Genomic DNA, 22,220 nt, shown 5'->3' on the forward strand with positions numbered 1-22,220 from the left:
GGATTTTGGATTCTGGGGTGGACTCTCCCGGTTGCAGGCGTACTGCGTAAAGGCTAAAGTGTCCTATTTAAATTTCGAATAGAAAAAAATATATTTAACATGGTCGGTCCAACTGCTGGATCATTGTCATTTTCAATATCAAACTACGTCTTTCCAAAATTTATCCAATTTTTTCACCGAAAAAAAATTCTCACGCTAAAATTAGTCCTAGTCGGCCACTTTTGCGAATACTGCCAGTCAAAGAAAAAAATCGCATTCTTTCTTTTTGTGCGCTGCACATTTCTTTTTTTTTCCCCTACATCTCACACCCATTAAAGACAGCATAAAAGCAGCTCCCAGGGACCATCATCCTCGCCCCCAAAGGCTCCGTCAGAAAAAAAGAAAAAAAAACAAAATTCACACTTCGAACGTCACATTCATTGCATTTCGCCGGGTCCCGCGATCTTATCTGGTGAGTGTTCATCAGAGCATGCGGTGCTTCTGCTGCTGTTGCTGTTGCTGGGCTTTTATTTTGTTTTCATTTCAGTTTGAAAATTATATTCAACAATAATAAAGAGGGAACATGAAATGCCAGCAATGTGTTATAATGGGCGGAAATAATTCATTCGGTTCATGATAATTATCTAGTATGGGAATGTTGTTTGCTTGTTCACTCGCGATACAACCCGAAAGCGGCGTGTGCCGGTTGTCACGCAACGACCCCCTCGTCCCTCGCCCTCTCGTAGGTTTTGTTTCTTTGAATTGAAATTTTCAGCTGTGTGAAAAAATCCAAACAGCAAACTCGCCATTCGGATGGAACTTTTGAAACAAGGAACCGTAACAAACACCCCCAGCATGGCAGTTCAATTTGCGTTACAACCCTAATGAAGCTATCACACAGCGTTCCGGCACCACGCGGGAAAACTCACCTTCAATATGGGACTGCTAATTTGCGGGCGTTTCTTTTCCTTGGAGCAGAGACAGCCCCAAGGCATCTTATGGCCCGATATGCCAAAAGGTGGAAGTGGATGCTGGTTGAACTCTCACACACACACAGACGCACGGAACTCCTTGGGTACCGAACTGATTTGAACTGAACAGGCGCTAGCTACCTGAGCGCTAATCACTCCGTTTGGCAGAAATCACCTGCGGAATTCTGCATTTCGAACGTTCCGAGGATCTTTTTTCTGCATTTAACCTTAACCCCACCAATTAGCATTTCACTGCGCACACAGCAGCCACGGTCCGGCGGTCGTTAAATGGCTATTATTGAACATGATGATGGGTTCTTTCGCACATCGTTCGTTGTGGATCGTTTTTTCTAACGATTGAGGACATCTGAAAGTGAGAAAAAGAAAAGAGGAAATGTTTAGTGGTATGCTGAGGCTATTCGATAAAATTTTACAACCTTAAATGAGTGGAATAAAAATGTTGGAATTTTCTTTCTTTTGTATTGGGTAATTGGCAAGTGGAATGTGAACTTCATAGCATGCTTTGATTGATGTAACATATAGAACTTGGCAAGCGTCAATATTGTTAGTGGTGTCAACAGAGACAGTAAATAACTAATAATGATGACGTCAGCGCCGCAAAATTTTGGTCAGATATGGAAGTAATATTGTTCATTTTTCACACACACAATGTTATTAGCGATTGATAGGAACTGCTTGGATAAGAAATTTACTTCTAAAATAATGTTAGAAACCTGATTCAACACATTTACTCATTTAACAAAAAATTGTGATGAACAAAAAATTTAATTAAAGTTACCGTAGTAGAAATCAGTACAGGATCGGAAAGTGGAACACTCGCTCATTTACTCCCACAAACTGCACAAGGAAGCCAGCTCAGCCCGTTGATTTTAGCCAACTACGTAAAAGACTAAATCCACCACTAGTTTGCTATATACAAATGATCTTAGAACTTCTCATATTTTGAAAGCACTATCTTATATTTATTTCCAAGCAGAGGGCACGTTGTGTTCGGGAACAAAAGAACTACTGTGTTAACTACTGGAGCCTCAGTAGAGTTGATCGGATTTTGGTTTTCTTGAAACAGAGTAATTTTCGATACTCCGCACCTGTCGGATATATTTGTTATTGCACAAATCTTACCACGACGATCCTTATCCACACGTGAAAATCATGCTTGAGTGTCAAAGATCGGCGTAAAAAAACGAAGCAAAAAGCCGAATGTTTGCAACGGCTATATCTAAGAACCGGGAACAATATGGAGAGCTGATGATGGCCGAGCAAAATCTTAATCATCGTAAGAAATACCGTGGCAGTGACAAAAAGTAACTCGCTAAGGTAGAGGAAACCTTTACCAGGAACGAGGCGCGAAAAGTTTACTAGAAGGTAATCAACATAAGGAGGAAAAGTACTCCACCACCGGCCATGATTAACAACCATGGCATAGGAGAGGCGAAATGAGGAGTGTGCATGTTGGACAAACTGTAGATTCAGTCACGCTACACGAAGTGCGAAATGCTATTCCAGAACTGAAAAACAATAAGGCCATTAGGAAGGACAAAAAAACGGCCAAACTTCTAAAAGCCGGGAGTGATCGGCTTTTCGAAACAATCCAAGCGATTGCGATGATCCGGGTGGTAGAAGAAATACCTACGCATTCGTTGGATGGCCTTATATGCTCTAGCTTCAAGTAGAGTCACGCATAACGATCCTCAATGCCGCCGACAAGCCACTCTCTCATGTTCTGTTTAGCAGACTACGCCCGGCGAGTACCAAAGCGGGTTTCCAGAAGAACGGACAACGACAGATCAGATGTGTACCCCGCGGCAAATTCTGGATAAATTTCGCGAATATAACTTGAGGTATCACCACCTGCTTGTGGATTTTAATGCGGCGTACGATTCAGTGAAGCGAACCGAACTGTGGCAGCTTAAGCTGATCTATATGACGCTGGATGGGTTTAAATCAGGCTTTTAAATAGCTGGAGAGACATCGAACTCGTTTATGGCGTCTGACGGATTGAATTAAAAATCCGGAATGGAACCATTACCACGAGATATCAATTGTTTCGTGGCATCGCGGACAACATCAATATTATTGGTATTGATCACGAAGCAGTGGAAGGAGGATTTGCGGCTTTCATAAAGCAGGCTGCGACAATCAGGCTGACTGTTTATAAACTTTGACAAGACAAAGTACATAATAGCGTGCAGAAAACGAGACAGTTCGAACGATATTGTTTCCGAGGGGAAATCGATAGGGTCTGGTAGGAGGTGGTCAGCGAATTCATATGTTTTGGAAAACTGGTGACACGTGCTACGATATTTAGCGGTGAGCCAAGAAAAATTCTATGGTTTGTGTAGTCAGAAAAAGTTCCGTAGTCTATATACGGTTACAAAACTTGCTCTAAACAAATGGCTGATACTCCCTGTTGCTCAATGCATCGACTATAGTATTGTATATATACAAACATGCTGAAATTAGAAAGCAAGTAAAACACGATAGACTACAATGGGCCTGACAGGTAGCACAAATTCCGGAAGAGTTATGTTGTGATCAGCAGAAGATGACCTGGAAGAGGTTGTCGATTTCTGGGCAGACCGTGCACTCGCTAGCCAGCTATGCCAGCGAGGCAGACGCGCGTGCGGCAGGCATTCAAGTATACCCGTGGTTCCAGATTTTACTAAACATGCAAACCAAAAAAAAATGGGTCATCATCCGGAGTACTCGGATTGTTCGGCCACGATGATGACATCAAAAATCCTAAATTAAAAAAAAATAAATATCGGTTCTATATTTTTTTAGTTTCAATTTTTTATTTTGAGATTTTTTTAAATTTTTTTGATCATATAGATCTTTTTTATTTTTCTCAATGCATGCATTTTTTCAATTTTTGCTATTTTATAGATTTTTTCATTAACAGATTTTTATATATTTCCGATGCATACGATTTTTTGTTTATTTTTTTTGATTTTCTCGATTTATTTGATTTTTTCGATTTTTCTTTTTCCAATTTTTTTAAATTTTTTCGTTTTTTTAAATATTTTTCTGTTTTCTCGATTTTTAATTTTTTTCGATTTTTCAGTTTTTTTTCCTTTTTGTCAATTTTTATTTTTTTTTTCTTTTTGATTTCATTGATTTTTTTTATTTTTTCGATTTTTTTTTCTTGATTATATTGATTTTATTTTTTTAAATTTTGTATTTTTTTGGCAATATTTTTTTATTTTTATCAATTTCTTGATTTTTTTATTTGTTTTACTTTTTTTTTAATTTTTTGTTTGAGTTTTTTCGATTGTTTTTTAGTTTTGCGAGTTTTTCGAATTTTTCGAGTTTTCCGAATTTTGCGAGTTTTTTGAGTTTTTCGATTTTTTTAAGTTTTTCGTTTTTCAATTTTTTTGAGCTTCTCGAGTTTTACGATTTTTTGTGAGTTTTTCGCTTTTTTTTATTTTTTTCGAGTTTTTAGTTTTTCGAGTTTTTTTTTTTTTGAGTTTTTCGATTTTTTTTAGTTTTCTAGTTTTTCGGGTTTTTGAGTTATTCGAGTTTTTCAGCTTTTCGAGTTTTTTGAGTTTTCGAGTTTTTCGAATTTTTTGAGTTTTTCGAGTTTTCTGAGTTTTGCGAGTTTTTCGATTTTTTTGGAGTTTTTCGATTTTTTTAGTTTTGCGAGTTTTTCGAGTTTTCCGATTTTTTTATTGTTTTTTGAGTTTTTCGATTTTTTAGAGTTTTTCGATTTTTTTAAGTTTTTTGTTTTTCGATTTTTTCGAGTTTCTCCAGTTTTTCGAGTTTTGCGATTTTTTTTTAGTTTTTCGAGTTTTTCGGTTTTTTTTTATTTTTTTCGAGTTTTTTTGAGTTTTCCGAGTTTTTCGATTTTTTTGAGTTTTTTAGTTTTTCGATTTTTTGAGTTTTTTGAGTTTTGCGAGTTTTCTGAGTTTTGCGAGTTTTTTGATTTTTTTTGGAGTTTTTCGATTTTTTTAGTTTTGCGAGTTTCTCGAATTTTTCGAGTTTTCCGAATTTTTTTTATTGTTTTTTGAGTTTTTCGATTTTTTAGAGTTTTTCGATTTTTTTTAAGTTTTTTGCTTTTCGATTTTTTCGAGTTTCTCCAGTTTTTCGAGTTTCGCGATTTTTTTAGTTTTTCGGTTTTTTTTATTTTTTTTCGAGTTTTTTGAGTTTTTCGATTTTTTTGAGTTTTTTAGTTTTTCGAGTTTTTTGAGTTTTGCGAGTTTTCTGAGTTTTGCGAGTTTTTTGATTTTTTTTTGGAGTTTTTCGATTTTTTTAGTTTTGCAAGTTTTTTGAGTTTTTCGAACTTTTCGAGTTTTCCGAATTTTGCGAGTTTTTTTATTGTTTTTTAAGTTTTTCGAGTTTTTTCGATTTTTTTTAAGTTTTTCGTTTTTCGAGTTTTTTGAGTTTCTCGAGTTTTTCGATTTTTTTGAGTTTTTCGGTTTTTTTATTTTTTTCGAGTTTTTTTTTAGTTTTTCGAGTTTTTTTATTGTTTTTTGAGTTTTTCGATTTTTTAGAGTTTTGCGAGTTTTTCGATTTTTTTAGTTTTTCGAGTTTTTCGGTTTTTTTTTTAATTTTTTGCTAGTTTTTTTGAGTTTTCCGAGTTTTTTGAGTTTTCTGAGTTCTTCGATTTTTTTTTGGAGTTTTTCGATTTTTTAGTTTTCCGAGTTTTTTGAGTTTTTCGAACTTTTCGAGTTTTCTGAATTTTGCGAGTTTTTTTTTGAGTTTTTCGAGTTTTGCGAGTTTTTGGATTTTTTTAAGTTTTTCGTTTTTTGAGTTTCTCGAGTTTTTCGAATTTTTTTGAGTTTTGCAATTTTTTTTTGAGTTTTTCGAGTTTTTCGGTTTTTTATTTTTTTCGAGTTTTGTGAGTTTTTGGGTTTTTTTGAGTTTTTCGATTTTTTTGAGTTTTTCGAGTTTTTTAGTTATTCGAGTCTTTCGAGTTTCTTGCGTTTTTCGAGCTTTTCGAATTATCCGATCCATTAGATTTTTTTATTGTTTCGATTTTGTCAATAGTTTCAATTGCTTCCATTTTCGATTTTCAATTTCCGATTTTCGATTTTTAACTTTTTGATTTCTTATTTTGGATTGTCAGTTTCCAACTCTAACTAGATCACTGATTCTCTATTCCCGATTATTGATTACCGACTGCACGATTCCCAATTTTCGATTACCGATTTCCGATTCCAGATTACACATTACCTATTCTCGGTACTAGATTTCCGATTCCCGATTACGACTTACAAATTTTCGACTTTCGATGCCGGATTACAAATTCTCCATTCCCGATTTCCGACACAGCTTTTCCATTCCACATTTTCGATCTCCGATTCCGTGTTACATATTCCCGATTTTTGATTCCGGCCTACAGATTTCCAATTCGCGATTCCCTACTTCCGATCTCCTATTTCCTAATCCAGCTTACAGATTCTCGATTTCCGATTTTTTATTCCGGCTTACAGATCCCTGATTTGCGATTTCGGATTACAGATACCTGATTCCCGATTCCATCACAATTTATGTTTATGTTACGTTAATGTTACATCAATGCTATTTGGTTCGGCATGCAGTCATCTGTTATAATAAAACAGTAGCTGTCTATTTATCCGACGTTTCGGCTCATGTATTTTGCCTTCTTCCGGGAATCATAGGTGTCAAGGTTCCCGGAAGAAGGCAAAATACATGAGCCGAAACGTCGGATAAATAGACAGCTACTGTTTTATTATAACAGATGACTGCATGCCGAACCAAATAACATCTGAAATTTATATCAGTCGACCTGACCAATTACATCAATGCCATTGTCAAAAAACGCGCATCTGTCGGGTGACGCCATTCGAACTGACATATTTTTGTTTCGAACAAACTATATTTGCTTTGCCGTATAATATGCAAAGAAATGCGCATGTTTTTGTCTGAATGGAATATTTGCTATTTCATCATATTTGCAGAATATAAATTATATAATTGAACAAATATTAATCAATTTGACATTATATTATTTATATATCTAATAGGATATTCTAGAATGCCTAAAAAGACGTGAAAAAGGTATTTCAATGAAAATATATCAAAATATCATTTTTTGATCGCTGTTATGATAAGTACAAAAGTTTTGAAGGCACATGATCATGAATGAGTTAACAATAAACCATGCACCCTGTGTACATAAGATTACAGGAAATGTAGAATGAACGTCATCACCTAAATTTCACAATAATACCAGGCCGTTTCCTCGATGCAAAAAAAACATATTTCACAGGCATAATGTTTTCTTGCTAAAAACTTCCCGTATCGGTCGCAACGTTTAGAGAGACTGATAATTTTCTGGGGTAGGGTCACTGCTTGCTGCGATGATGACAGTGATCAGGGATGCCAGGTGCACAGATTTTTCTGTGTTTAACAGATTTTCAATATGCTGCACAGATTTCTAAAACTGCACAGAATTCCTTAGTTTTCTGTTTTAATGCACAGATTTCTACAATTTTCTTGTACAATGCACAAATTACCATATATTTCTCAATTTTTGACCTTGCGCTTAATTTTTGCCTCGCGCGAAAACCAAAAAAAAGGTGGCCACATCTTGTTTTGAGACAAATTTGTACGTTTTTTCTAGCACAGTTTTCATAGATTTTTAAATGGGCCGCGCACAGATTTTACAAAATATCACCTGGCATCCCTGATAGTGATGGCAACATAAATTGGGCTCTCATCGGCAATTGAGTGGACGTTTTCTTCCTCACGAACAATTTTACAGCTGACAGACAGCTTGACATGCGAACAACCCTTTGCCCAAACTGTTCGTGGGTGGTAGCGAGGGAACTCAACCCATCGAATCAAAGTTGGCTTTGACGACACCGTCGTTTGCGGTAAAAGATTGAAAGCTCATAACGGACGGGAGAGCTGAGAGTCGCCGCCCAGCTAAGAGTTGTATGTATTGAATAAACAAACAAAATAGCTGCATATTATGCGTAATGATGGTCATAAAAGTGGATTACGGGCTGTTTCCTCACCCTCCTCAACCATCGCACGGGTGAATCGGATTCGTTGAAAGAACCGGCCGCGTTTGTCGGCTGCAATGCCGCGCGGGCAGCAAAACGTTTCGTAAGTAGACCTATAGGAAATACATTCCTCTTATTCTCGCGTGCTTCAACCGGCCTGTGATTGCTGGGAAATGCAACATAGTATTTCTTTTCCTATTCCGTAGAAGTCATAATGATTGGCACACATGCACCTACCGAGTGCATTTCAACGCAGTACCACCACACCGGTTTATGTAGGTTAAATGTGGCAACACTTCTACGAAAACAGCTCTCGTGCTTTATGCCGTAAACTTCCGCTCGGAATGACACACTATCCGGAACCATACTGCCGCGGAACGTGGAAGATCGATCACCACCACCACCACCGACACAGAGCGGAGAAAGTTCCCGCGCCGAAGACAATCGTGTCTTCATAAATTCTTCCCAGCATCGAAGCGCAGTGACGATTAAAACATCCAGATCCAGATGGGATGGTGGTATTAAAATGAAATACAACCCAGCCATAGATCACTTCCAATCGTGTGGTTAAATTAAATGGATGCAGCCCCACTCCCACTATCCTACTCCGGCCAGTCCGTCGATTGTCACACTTGGCTCCGAAACGCAGCATCCATAAGAATCAATCTTCGCTGCAGCGCGCCTCCTTTGAATAAGTCGCTTTGTTCGCGCGAACCAGTTCCGTGTCTTGCATCGTCTTATTGATGGGGCATGGCCACCGAAACAGGACGGGGACGGGGAAAAGCGCATTATTTATGCTTGAGTTATTCGAAGCGTTAAGTTATTATTTTTGTTGTTCCCAAATGATCCAGTTTGGATTTTTTGTTCCTGCGAAGAAGGAACCGCGGCTAATACTCTGGAGACTATCAATAACAGTGTGTAGGGAGCTAATACGTAACTTCCTAAAGATTAAAGTGTCACCTTCAGTAGATGGATTTGAATAGAGAGAAACACTCTTTGAAAACGTCAAAATTGTAAGCAGTAATAGTAAAAATTAAAATAATAAACCGAAACCGTATTTTGGTATTAGAATCAAACGCCCGGCACTATGCAAAAAAATTTCAAATTTTTGGATGGGATCTAATTTTGTGCATAAGGACGAAATACCTGATATAAAAGCTCGGTTTTTTAGTATTTCGGATTGTCCTCGTCAGAAATTAAAGTAATAAAAATAAAAACTTAATTACCTACTGTAATAAATAATTTGAGTAACAAAATAATAAAAGACTAAATATAAAAGTAAGTACTAAATTAACAAATTTTGTAATTGATATAACTTATAAAAATCAAGAAGTTAAGCTAATGAATTAAAAGAATAATTGACTCATGCTAACAAGATAATAAATGATCACACGAGTAAATAAATAAATGAAATGATGAATAAATGAAGTAGCTCTCAAAAATATAAATTATAAATCCCTACTATGTATAAATTTTTACGGCAATCGGTTAAACCGTTTGGGAGTCCATAAATCATATACATACAAACATTGACTTTTATGCAAATAGAAGATTTAAAAAAATTAATAAATTAAAAGACTCGCAAAATCAAAAGCAAACCAATGCTATGAGGAATTAGAGCTTCAGGAGCTTTAAAAACTGGTGCTACGAAATTGTACCTAACATTCGTTCCTGGCTGGGACACAGCATTATAAAAATTATAAATTGATAAACAACGAGATCGGAAATAAAAAAAAACACGAAGACAAGAAATCGAGAGATCAAGCGACCAAGGAATCAAGAAATTAAGAAATCAAGAAATCAAAAAATCAAGAAATCAAGAAATCAAGAAATCAAGAAATCAAGAAATCAAGAAATCAAGAAATCAAGAAATCAAGAAATCAAGAAATCAAGAAATCAAGAAATCAAGAAATCAAGAAATCAAGAAATCAAGAAATCAAGAAATCAAGAAATCAAGAAATCAAGAAATCAAGAAATCAAGAAATCAAGAAATCAAGAAATCAAGAAATCAAGAAATCAAGAAATCAAGAAATCAAGAAATCAAGAAATCAAGAAATCAAGAAATCAAGAAATCAAGAAATCAAGAAATCAAGAAATCAAGAAATCAAGAAATCAAGAAATCAAGAAATCAAGAAATCAAGAAATCAAGAAATCAAGAAATCAAGAAATCAAGAAATCAAGAAATCAAGAAATCAAGAAATCAAGAAATCAAGAAATCAAGAAATCAAGAAATCAAGAAATCAAGAAATCAAGAAATCAAGAAATCAAGAAATCAAGAAATCAAGAAATCAAGAAATCAAGAAATCAAGAAATCAAGAAATCAAGAAATCAAGAAATCAAGAAATCAAGAAATCAAGAAATCAAGAAATCAAGAAATCAAGAAATCAAGAAATCAAGAAATCAAGAAATCAAGAAATCAAGAAATCAAGAAATCAAGAAATCAAGAAATCAAGAAATCAAGAAATCAAGAAATCAAGAAATCAAGAAATCAAGAAATCAAGAAATCAAGAAATCAAGAAATCAAGAAATCAAGAAATCAAGAAATCAAGAAATCAAGAAATCAAGAAATCAAGAAATCAAGAAATCAAGAAATCAAGAAATCAAGAAATCAAGAAATCAAGAAATCAAGAAATCAAGAAATCAAGAAATCAAGAAATCAAGAAATCAAGAAATCAAGAAATCAAGAAATCAAGAAATCAAGAAATCAAGAAATCAAGAAATCAAGAAATCAAGAAATCAAGAAATCAAGAAATCAAGAAATCAAGAAATCAAGAAATCAAGAAATCAAGAAATCAAGAAATCACGAAATCACGAAATCAAGAAATCAAGAAATCAAGAAATCAAGAAATCAAGAAATCAAGAAATCAAGAAATCAAGAAATCAAGAAATCAAGAAATCAAGAAATCAAGAAATCAAGAAATCAAGAAATCAAGAAATCAAGAAATCAAGAAATCAAGAAATCAAGAAATCAAGAAATCAAGAAATCAAGAAATCAAGAAATCAAGAAATCAAGAAATCAAGAAATCAAGAAATCAAGAAATCAAGAAATCAAGAAATCAAGAAATCAAGAAATCAAGAAATCAAGAAATCAAGAAATCAAGAAATCAAGAAATCAAGAAATCAAGAAATCAAGAAATCAAGAAATCAAGAAATCAAGAAATCAAGAAATCAAGAAATCAAGAAATCAAGAAATCAAGAAATCAAGAAATCAAGAAATCAAGAAATCAAGAAATCAAGAAATCAAGAAATCAAGAAATCAAGAAATCAAGAAATCAAGAAATCAAGAAATCAAGAAATCAAGAAATCAAGAAATCAAGAAATCAAGAAATCAAGAAATCAAGAAATCACGAAATCACGAAATCAAGAAATCAAGAAATCAAGAAATCAAGAAATCAAGAAATCAAGAAATCAAGAAATCAAGAAATCAAGAAATCAAGAAATCAAGAAATCAAGAAATCAAGAAATCAAGAAATCAAGAAATCAAGAAATCAAGAAATCAAGAAATCAAGAAATCAAGAAATCAAGAAATCAAGAAATCAAGAAATCAAGAAATCAAGAAATCAAGAAATCAAGAAATCAAGAAATCAAGAAATCAAGAAATCAAGAAATCAAGAAATCAAGAAATCAAGAAATCAAGAAATCAAGAAATCAAGAAATCAAGAAATCAAGAAATCAAGAAATCAAGAAATCAAGAAATCAAGAAATCAAGAAATCAAGAAATCAAGAAATCAAGAAATCAAGAAATCAAGAAATCAAGAAATCAAGAAATCAAGAAATCAAGAAATCAAGAAATCAAGAAATCAAGAAATCAAGAAATCAAGAAATCAAGAAATCAAGAAATCAAGAAATCAAGAAATCAAGAAATCAAGAAATCAAGAAATCAAGAAATCAAGAAATCAAGAAATCAAGAAATCAAGAAATCAAGAAATCAAGAAATCAAGAACGCAAGAAATCAAGAAATCAAGAAATCAAGAAATCAAGAAATCAAGAAATCAAGAAATCAAGAAATCAAGAAATCAAGAAATCAAGAAATCAAGAAATCAAGAAATCAAGAAATCAAGAAATCAAGAAATCAAGAAATCAAGAAATCAAGAAATCAAGAAATCAAGAAATTAAGAAATCAAGAAATCAAGAAATCAAGAAATCAAGAAATCAAGAAATCAAGAAATCAAGAAATCAAGAAATCAAGAAATCAAGAAATCAAGAAATCAAGAAATCAAGAAATCAAGAAATCAAGAAATCAAGAAATCAAGAAATCAAGAAATCAAGAAATCAAGAAATCAAGAAATCAAGAAATCAAGAAATCAAGAAATCAAGAAATCAAGAAATCAAGAAATCAAGAAATCAAGAAATCAAGAAATCAAGAAATCAAGAAATCAAGAAATCAAGAAATCAAGAAATCAAGAAATCAAGAAATCAAGAAATCAAGAAATCAAGAAATCAAGAAATCAAGAAATCAAGAAATCAAGAAATCAAGAAATCAAGAAATCAAGAAATCAAGAAATCAAGAAATCAAGAAATCAAGAAATCAAGAAATCAAGAAATCAAGAAATCAAGAAATCAAGAAATCAAGAAATCAAGAAATCAAGAAATCAAGAAATCAAGAAATCAAGAAATCAAGAAATCAAGAAATCAAGAAATCAAGAAATCAAGAAATCAAGAAATCAAGAAATCAAGAAATCAAGAAATCAAGAAATCAAGAAATCAAGAAATCAAGAAATCAAGAAATCAAGAAATCAAGAAATCAAGAAATCAAGAAATCAAGAAATCAAGAAATCAAGAAATCAAGAAATCAAGAAATCAAGAAATCAAGAAATCAAGAAATCAAGAAATCAAGAAATCAAGAAATCAAGAAATCAAGAAATCAAGAAATCAAGAAATCAAGAAATCAAGAAATCAAGAAATCAAGAAATCAAGAAATCAAGAAATCAAGAAATCAAGAAATCAAGAAATCAAGAAATCAAGAAATCAAGAAATCAAGAAATCAAGAAATCAAGAAATCAAGAAATCAAGAAATCAAGAAATCAAGAAATCAAGAAATCAAGAAATCAAGAAATCAAGAAATCAAGAAATCAAGAAATCAAGAAATCAAGAAATCACGAAATCAAGAAATCAAGAAATCAAGAAATCAAGAAATCAAGAAATCAAGAAATCAAGAAATCAAGAAATCAAGAAATCAAGAAATCAAGAAATCAAGAAATCAAGAAATCAAGAAATCAAGAAATCAAGAAATCAAGAAATCAAGAAATCAAGAAATCAAGAAATCAAGAAATCAAGAAATCAAGAAATCAAGAAATCAAGAAATCAAGAAATCAAGAAATCAAGAAATCAAGAAATCAAGAAATCAAGAAATCAAGAAATCAAGAAATCAAGAAATCAAGAAATCAAGAAATCAAGAAATCAAGAAATCAAGAAATCAAGAAATCAAGAAATCAAGAAATCAAGAAATCAAGAAATCAAGAAATCAAGAAATCAAGAAATCAAGAAATCAAGAAATCAAGAAATCAAGAAATCAAGAAATCAAGAAATCAAGAAATCAAGAAATCAAGAAATCACGAAATCACGAAATCAAGAAATCAAGAAATCAAGAAATCAAGAAATCAAGAAATCAAGAAATCAAGAAATCAAGAAATCAAGAAATCAAGAAATCAAGAAATCAAGAAATCAAGAAATCAAGAAATCAAGAAATCAAGAAATCAAGAAATCAAGAAATCAAGAAATCAAGAAATCAAGAAATCAAGAAATCAAGAAATCAAGAAATCAAGAAATCAAGAAATCAAGAAATCAAGAAATCAAGAAATCAAGAAATCAAGAAATCAAGAAATCAAGAAATCAAGAAATCAAGAAATCAAGAAATCAAGAAATCAAGAAATCAAGAAATCAAGAAATCAAGAAATCAAGAAATCAAGAAATCAAGAAATCAAGAAATCAAGAAATCAAGAAATCAAGAAATCAAGAAATCAAGAAATCAAGAAATCAAGAAATCAAGAAATCAAGAAATCAAGAAATCAAGAAATCAAGAAATCAAGAAATCAAGAAATCAAGAAATCAAGAAATCAAGAAATCAAGAAATCAAGAAATCAAGAAATCAAGAAATCAAGAAATCAAGAAATCAAGAAATCAAGAAATCAAGAAATCAAGAAATCAAGAAATCAAGAAATCAAGAAATCAAGAAATCAAGAAATCAAGAAATCAAGAAATCAAGAAATCAAGAAATCAAGAAATCAAGAAATCAAGAAATCAAGAAATCAAGAAATCAAGAAATCAAGAAATCAAGAAATCAAGAAATCAAGAAATCAAGAAATCAAGAAATCAAGAAATCAAGAAATCAAGAAATCAAGAAATCAAGAAATCAAGAAATCAAGAAATCAAGAAATCAAGAAATCAAGAAATTAAGAAATCAAGAAATCAAGAAATCAAGAAATCAAGAAATCAAGAAATCAAGAAATCAAGAAATCAAGAAATCAAGAAATCAAGAAATCAAGAAATCAAGAAATCAAGAAATCAAGAAATCAAGAAATCAAGAAATCAAGAAATCAAGAAATCAAGAAATCAAGAAATCAAGAAATCAAGAAATCAAGAAATCAAGAAATCAAGAAATCAAGAAATCAAGAAATCAAGAAATCAAGAAATCAAGAAATCAAGAAATCAAGAAATCAAGAAATCAAGAAATCAAGAAATCAAGAAATCAAGAAATCAAGAAATCAAGAAATCAAGAAATCAAGAAATCAAGAAATCAAGAAATCAAGAAATCAAGAAATCAAGAAATCAAGAAATCAAGAAATCAAGAAATCAAGAAATCAAGAAATCAAGAAATCAAGAAATCAAGAAATCAAGAAATCAAGAAATCAAGAAATCAAGAAATCAAGAAATCAAGAAATCAAGAAATCAAGAAATCAAGAAATCAAGAAATCAAGAAATCAAGAAATCAAGAAATCAAGAAATCAAGAAATCAAGAAATCAAGAAATCAAGAAATCAAGAAATCAAGAAATCAAGAAATCAAGAAATCAAGAAATCAAGAAATCAAGAAATCAAGAAATCAAGAAATCAAGAAATCAAGAAATCAAGAAATCAAGAAATCAAGAAATCAAGAAATCAAGAAATCAAGAAATCAAGAAATCAAGAAATCAAGAAATCAAGAAATCAAGAAATCAAGAAATCAAGAAATCAAGAAATCAAGAAATCAAGAAATCAAGAAATCAAGAAATCAAGAAATCAAGAAATCAAGAAATCAAGAAATCAAGAAATCACGAAATCACGAAATCAAGAAATCAAGAAATCAAGAAATCAAGAAATCAAGAAATCAAGAAATCAAGAAATCAAGAAATCAAGAAATCAAGAAATCAAGAAATCAAGAAATCAAGAAATCAAGAAATCAAGAAATCAAGAAATCAAGAAATCAAGAAATCAAGAAATCAAGAAATCAAGAAATCAAGAAATCAAGAAATCAAGAAATCAAGAAATCAAGAAATCAAGAAATCAAGAAATCAAGAAATCAAGAAATCAAGAAGAATCAAGAAATCAAGAAATCAAGAAATCAAGAAATCAAGAAATCAAGAAATCAAGAAATCAAGAAATCAAGAAATCAAGAAATCAAGAAATCAAGAAATCAAGAAATCAAGAATTCAAGAAATCAAGAAATCAAGAAATCAAGAAATCAAGAAATCAAGAAATCAAGAAATCAAGAAATCAAGAAATCAAGAAATCAAGAAATCAAGAAATCAAGAAATCAAGAAATCAAGAAATCAAGAAATCAAGAAATCAAGAAATCAAGAAATCAAGAAATCAAGAAATCAAGAAATCAAGAAATCAAGAAATCAAGAAATCAAGAAATCAAGAAATCAAGAAATCAAGAAATCAAGAAATCAAGAAATCAAGAAATCAAGAAATCAAGAAATCAAGAAATCAAGAAATCAAGAAATCAAGAAATCAAGAAATCAAGAAATCAAGAAATCAAGAAATCAAGAAATCAAGAAATTAAGAAATTAAGAAATCAAGAAATCAATAAATCATGGAGGCAATATACCAAGAAATCAATTATAAAATAAGAACATCAATAAAATCGAGAAAAATCGATGAAATTAAACAAACACAAAAAAGTTAGGGAAAGGCAGTAGTCCAAAAAGTCACGATAATAAAAAACGGGATAAAAGACAATATTAATCATATAAAAAAACTGCGAAAATTAAAATATTTTTTTTTGCACTGCTGAGAAGAAGACAAACTTGTACTAAATAATCCAGGAGGGTTATGAGACTATGTCTAGGGATTAAAGAAGACTATTTTAACAACTTCGGTTTATTAAAAAGAAAGAAAAATAGGTACCCATTTTATCAGCCTGAAATTATCTAAGGAACTGATTAAAGCAAATATTCACTGTAGTACCATTACACAGAATTCTTTGTACATCCACAGTTTCCAATACCATTACCTGAACCACAAACCATTTCCAAGTTTGTGGCAGTGGTTCGAGTAATATTGATAAGAGCGTCAAGTACCTCAAAACCAAGAACCAGCACCATCATGTAGAGAGCTCACACTTGTAACCAATAAGGGCAAGAAACAAAAAAGGAATCAGATTTTCGCGAATATGGTGCCAGTCAACACGTATCGTTTCAAAAATGATTGCCATGTTTAACAAAACTCAGATGTGCTTGATATTGGCCATAATAAAGTTAGTCGCTTAGCACAGATCGAGTTGTGCTTGCAAACAAACAATGTGATAGCCTGTACCACGATGTGCCGCCATGTGCCACAATGTACCATGGTGTGCAGCAAAACAAAAGCACGGGTTGCTGTGATCACTTAGTTACACTTTGTTGGCTGTTTTCTGGTTTACAGCAGTGTGCCTCAATGTGCCGCACATGTAATAACGAGTGAAATGATTGTGTATTACTGTGGATCATATTCTTATATCGTGTTTTCGTTGCTAATATAGTATGTATGACACATTGTTCTAAGCGACTCACCCCTTGAACTGTACCAACAATCGCGAATTTGTCCTTACTTTCAATCGCATGACAATTACAGCCAAATCACATATGCCAGTCGCTTTTGTAGTTTCCGATTAATCCAATTCGTGTAAGTTTGAAAACGGCATGACAACAAGCAGACATCGAAAGACAATCACGGAGAGCGACTAAAATGTTGTGACTGGTTGAACCTATAAGTCAATGGGATTATCGTTTCAATTTCATGTCTGCGGAATGTGACAGTCTGTCCGTCGTTCTATATTTGTTCGTTGTGGAATGCAGTGAAAAAGATGATTAGGAATCAGGATTTTTTTTCTATGGGAGTGTTTCAGAGTAACGCACTGATCCTCACTTTTCGGTTTTAATAATACAACATCTCGTCTAATCTTGATGATGATTATGTAAAAAATCAGGAGCTAATTATTTTGATTCAGAAAACCAACCAATCACTGAGCAGATTACTATAAACATATTTAATTTATAATTTATCGAATTAACTTAGAAAGTGTAGTTGAAAACATAATGACAAATCCAACTATCAGAAGAAAGTTGGTCATTCAAACAGTCGCTGTCGCATTGAAACTTGTAAATAAATAGAGTCGATTTACTATTGCCTTTCTTGTAGAGAGCATATTTTTAGTTTCCTAGTTTAAATTTGCTTAGTTTTAAATTATTTTCATGCAGTGTCTAGTGATTATGTCCAGTTATTGGAATTTATCATTTGTTCTATGATTTGAATGAAAAATGTATAACTTTTCGAAGCAGTCCTTATTGGAAACACATTTTCCAATAATAGCCTTTCAATTGCTAGTTCGTTTCCGGTAACTTCAACTTGACACACTTTTTCCCGCTTACTGAGCAGCAAACTCCCGCTATTGTTCAAATCTTGAGCACAGGTAAATTCAACGATTTGCACTAAAACGTTACCGTCAGAAGGAAATGCACACCTTCCGAACTTAGCAAAAACGGAAGCTGGATAAGTGGTCGGTCGTTCAGTGTATGCAAATAAAATGTGTACCACCGGAGTATGTCAACTTTATTCGCATTTCCCGCCATTTCCATCCATTGTTGAAGGTTGAAATTGAAGGATAGCGGCATTGATGCGTGTGCGTTCATTTTTCTCTTTCTTTTGTAAATAGTTCAAGTAGTTGACATGCTCGGGTTGAACAAAAGTGGTAGAAGTGCGCTATCAGGGAACTCATCGCTCATTGCGACTATGTCCTAGAACCTTCGCATTAAAGTATGATCGATTTTTAGTCAAATGGCCTACTAGATTAGAAATAATTTATAACAGTGCAATCTTTTTTTCTGCGGGGCGTAATTGAATTCTTACTGCGCTTCACCGCCTGTCCAGTTAAACTCTTCACCAATCAATCCTGATGGGAAGAAACATCTGAGGGTGCGAAAAATAAATCTAACCACAGCGCAGCAAATGGGTTCAGTCAGTAGCATCCACGAGCAGCAGAGAACTCGGCAATTAAACCTCCATGAATCATTCGACGGTTTTGCCAGTCAGTCCTTCTTTGGCCGTTTTTCCTCGACCGCCGGGCTAAGCGATAGTCACATTCATCATCCATGTCCAGTGGCGGTTTTGTGTCGGTCATCAGCTTAAAAACAATTTTCGCGGATATTGTTGCATTTCCTGCCCGGACAGCAACAGCAGCAGCAGCAGCTAGATGAAAAATACAATTCTCATTCGGTACGACCAACCGAAAGCCATGAGCGGAAATGTGCCTGAGGGATGTGTTGGAAAAATTAAGCAGGGTGCCTCTGATTTTTTTAATCACACTTTGTCTACTAATTTGATTTTTTTTGTAAGATCGCCAAGTAAAAAATAGTCTTTTCGAAAACCATTAAGACTATGAAAAATAAATCAGAATGAAGGTCACCCTAACCGTTACGGAGGCGCAAACGAGGCAACGAAGCAAAACATACCGAGGAAATTAACAGCAGAAAAAAATCGTCCAATCCATTTAGTCCCTGTTTGATGTTAATGTTTCATAATAAATTTGTTGCGGCGTTCGTTAAGTTTTTTACTTCTTGCTCCATCCTTCTTCATCTGCGCAGGCGATAATTGATACGAGGGAAATTTATCTCCCAACCGGGCAAAAAAAACCGAGTTCTCCTCTACAAGAGCTGGGTAGAAACCAGCTCCCTACCCTTTCCTTCAATCAACCGATTGATGCCAGAGGTTAAAACAATTCTTGTAGCGGCGTGCGAGAGCAGGGTACACATAAATAATTGGTAAAAATTTTACCCTACCAATTTTCCGTGCAATCAAAGCAACAGTCGAGATTGCTTCTCGGGCGGCTATTAAATATAAAGGGCCAACGGGTGACGCCTACTCCGCCTACTCGATACGGGGGTTGGGCAGCAGTCGAGTCGAATCGATTTGATTGAATTGAAAGTACGGTACGGATATCGAGAAAGGTAAACTTTCCCGGGACTTCCCACGCTGTGTGTAATAAAAAAAAAACGACTATCTGTTTTGATTAGTTTTGATTGTGCGGTGCATCACGGAATTACAAGTTAATTAAATGAATTTGAGGCGGAAAGGTTGCAACATTTTTTTTCCTTTCTGAAATAAGCTGTCAAATTCGAGTGACTCTCGTTTTTTCTTCATTCAAACCGAAAGTGAGGTTAACTTGTCGATCTCTATGGGCAAACAACAGCCTGTAATCGACTACGGATGCCAGGATCGGAAACAGCTGTATCGAATTTAGCAGTGAATAATTCAAACTCCAACCAAACAATAACAACAAACAGAAGTAACAATTTCGCCAAACACCACAGGGAGCATGAAATGTGACAAATGACAATTGAAAATTTAAAATCAAATAAATTACCAGAACCGATCGGCGTGGACACTGCGGGATGGCGTGCAGCAATAACGACGACCGACACGCACGTAGAATGGCAGAAAGAGTACGATTCACCATCGAATCGTTGCCACAAAAGGGCGGAAGAAGAAAAGAACGTCCAAATTGAATAATCACCTAAATGGCAGTGTACTGCTGCTGCTGTTGTTGCCCGTGCTGACTGCTACATTGTGTTTGTCGTAGCCGTGGATAATTTCGGTTTTAAAACCGTTGATGTGGGTCACGTTTCGCCTGTCGCAATATGTCTTAATTTTGGACCAAACTTGCCATTGACCCCTTGCCTTTCGGTTCTCTGTTGTTGCTCTACTAGGTGACGGTGTCCTTGAACTTGTGGATGAACAGCAACGTCGCAGATAAAAATTAAGTTGTTACTCTCTTGTGGATTGGGCAACAACATCAAAATCTCCCAGTTGCAGCAGCGGCAGTGCTGTCTGCAACGGATGTGGGCAGATGGGAAATTTAATCTCTCTGCTAGAGGTCTGGGACACGATTTTTCGAAGGTGAAAACAGCAGCAGCAACAGCGGGTACCGTGTTTGAACCAAACGAATTCCGCACAGCGAAACACACCGACGATCGTTCCATCCTTCATTCGCCCAGATGTTTACTTATGCTCCGTCATGTGTTGTGATCGTTTTGTCAAACGGCGAACAATAATGTCTTGATTCCGGTTGCGCAGGAGGGGGCCACCGTTAGTCAGCGAAATAATAAATTAATTTCCTAAATGGTTGTTTGGGTTCCTGTGCTTATACCTGTGCCCGTGGCCTACTGAGATTGTAGCCGAGGTGTGGTACTTTTGCAATCAATATGAAATCTGACAGTTGGCTCATGAAATGTTTTTCAATGCCGAGGAATTTTTGCCGACGTTTGAAAAAATTGTGTTTTAAAATTAATCGACTGTAATCTGTAAAATTCAGAGAGAATAGGGAGAGAGACGAATAGTGAAAATCAGTCAAAACGGCAACACTTCCTTTATGATGATTTCAATACTAGCATTTCGTCAACCGATTCCACATGCAGCAATTTAAATGACTCTGATTATATGTTGACACAAACCGTACGGTAATCGTTGAATTTGTTTTGTAAATTATGTGCATTTCGCATTTCTGAATTTTCGAGTGTAAGGTGTCAAAAATGGCGGCTCCGGTGAAATGTGTTTTGAAAACCTACCTCATCTGCGGGCACGATACAGGTCGCAATTCGCCATCTACAAGCAGAAAACCATCTTCAAGATTACATTCCATGAAAAACATAAAAAAAACTCGTTATAGAAACACAATGGCGGCCACTTGAAAATAGAGTATACTTTTTTCGCACGATTAGTCCACTTTGGTCGGTTGTAAAAAATCGGTAATGATCCTAATATTGCGATTTTGTAGGTTACAGTGCTGGAGAGTGTTGTTGTTTTTTTAAGGCGGGCAAACGCGAAGTTGATTGGTTGAATGGTTCAAAAAACGAGAATGCCCGTAGATTTGAAAAATCTTTTTTTGAGAAATCGCGTGTTAAAGTTTGAAAACAGCTTATTGTGTACAATTTAAATTACTCGTTCTATTTGTCTAAGAATAAGACAATTTATAGGTTTCTAAGGTGACCAAACATGAATTTGAGGTTAGATTTGTAACAATCAAAATGGCAGATCCAATGTGGCGCACTAAAAAAGAATAATAGGGGAACGCGGGGCTATTAAGACAGTGGGGGGTAATTCGGACCCCTTCGATTTCTCAGACAATAGCAAGACTTTTTGACTATCGTACATATTCGTGGAACCGCTATTCTGAAACATCAATTTTGAGAGCTGAATTTGATTCTTTGTTTTTTGTAGAAAGGAGATACAACGTGTTTCATTTTGTTGCCATCCTCAAAACAAAAATCATTAAAATGGTAAAACCGCGATTAAAGCAATAAATAAAAGTGAAAAAAATTATAAAAAAATAAGTGTTTTGGAAAGCTTGAGGCTTCTATTTAATGGAATGATTTATGTTTGGGTGAAAACTTAGATATTTTCGAGACGCTCACTACTTCTGTGCGAAATAAGCGTACGGGGTTATTCGGACCCCCTATTCCGTCAACTATAGTTTAGCGGCTTGCGGCTGCGCACACCATTGCACACGTCACAACAAAGAAAATGCATGGGCCGCCAATCGACAGCTGCGATTAACCAGATTAAGTTTTTGTAAAGTTTTTTTTTGCTTCCTAATGAGTGTCTCTTATAAATATTTCATAGGTAAACATAATTCCATTGTAAAAAAATTAAAGAAAAATTATTGTCTGAATTGCCCCGTAGGGAGGTCCGCATTACCCCTACCGTGTAAAAGGATGGAAAAATATAGAAGTTTGCAAATCGTCGCCTAGCGCTGCCATTGAGTGGTGCAAATGAACCTTTTATGGCACCAAAATGTAGCTGAGATTTCAACCTAACAATTAAGAC

At 34.0% G+C, this 22,220-nt stretch overlaps 1 protein-coding gene across 5 annotated transcripts in view; it reads right to left on the reverse strand.

Annotated features, from left to right (window-relative positions):
- Positions 1-22,220, reverse strand: part of LOC131677221 (tensin-1) — a 659,813-nt gene that overhangs the window by 495,929 nt on the left and 141,664 nt on the right. For all 5 annotated transcript variants that reach the window (XM_058956928.1, XM_058956937.1, XM_058956931.1 and 2 more), the window contains exon 2: positions 909-1,317. In XM_058956928.1, coding sequence (XP_058812911.1) covers positions 909-974 — 66 coding nt within the window. In that variant the 5' untranslated portion in view covers positions 975-1,317. The remainder of the gene's footprint in view (positions 1-908; positions 1,318-22,220) is intronic.

The sequence above is a fragment of the Topomyia yanbarensis genome, chromosome 1 (genome assembly GCF_030247195.1).
Source record: "Topomyia yanbarensis strain Yona2022 chromosome 1, ASM3024719v1, whole genome shotgun sequence".
NCBI classification, from domain to species: Eukaryota; Metazoa; Arthropoda; class Insecta; order Diptera; family Culicidae; genus Topomyia; species Topomyia yanbarensis.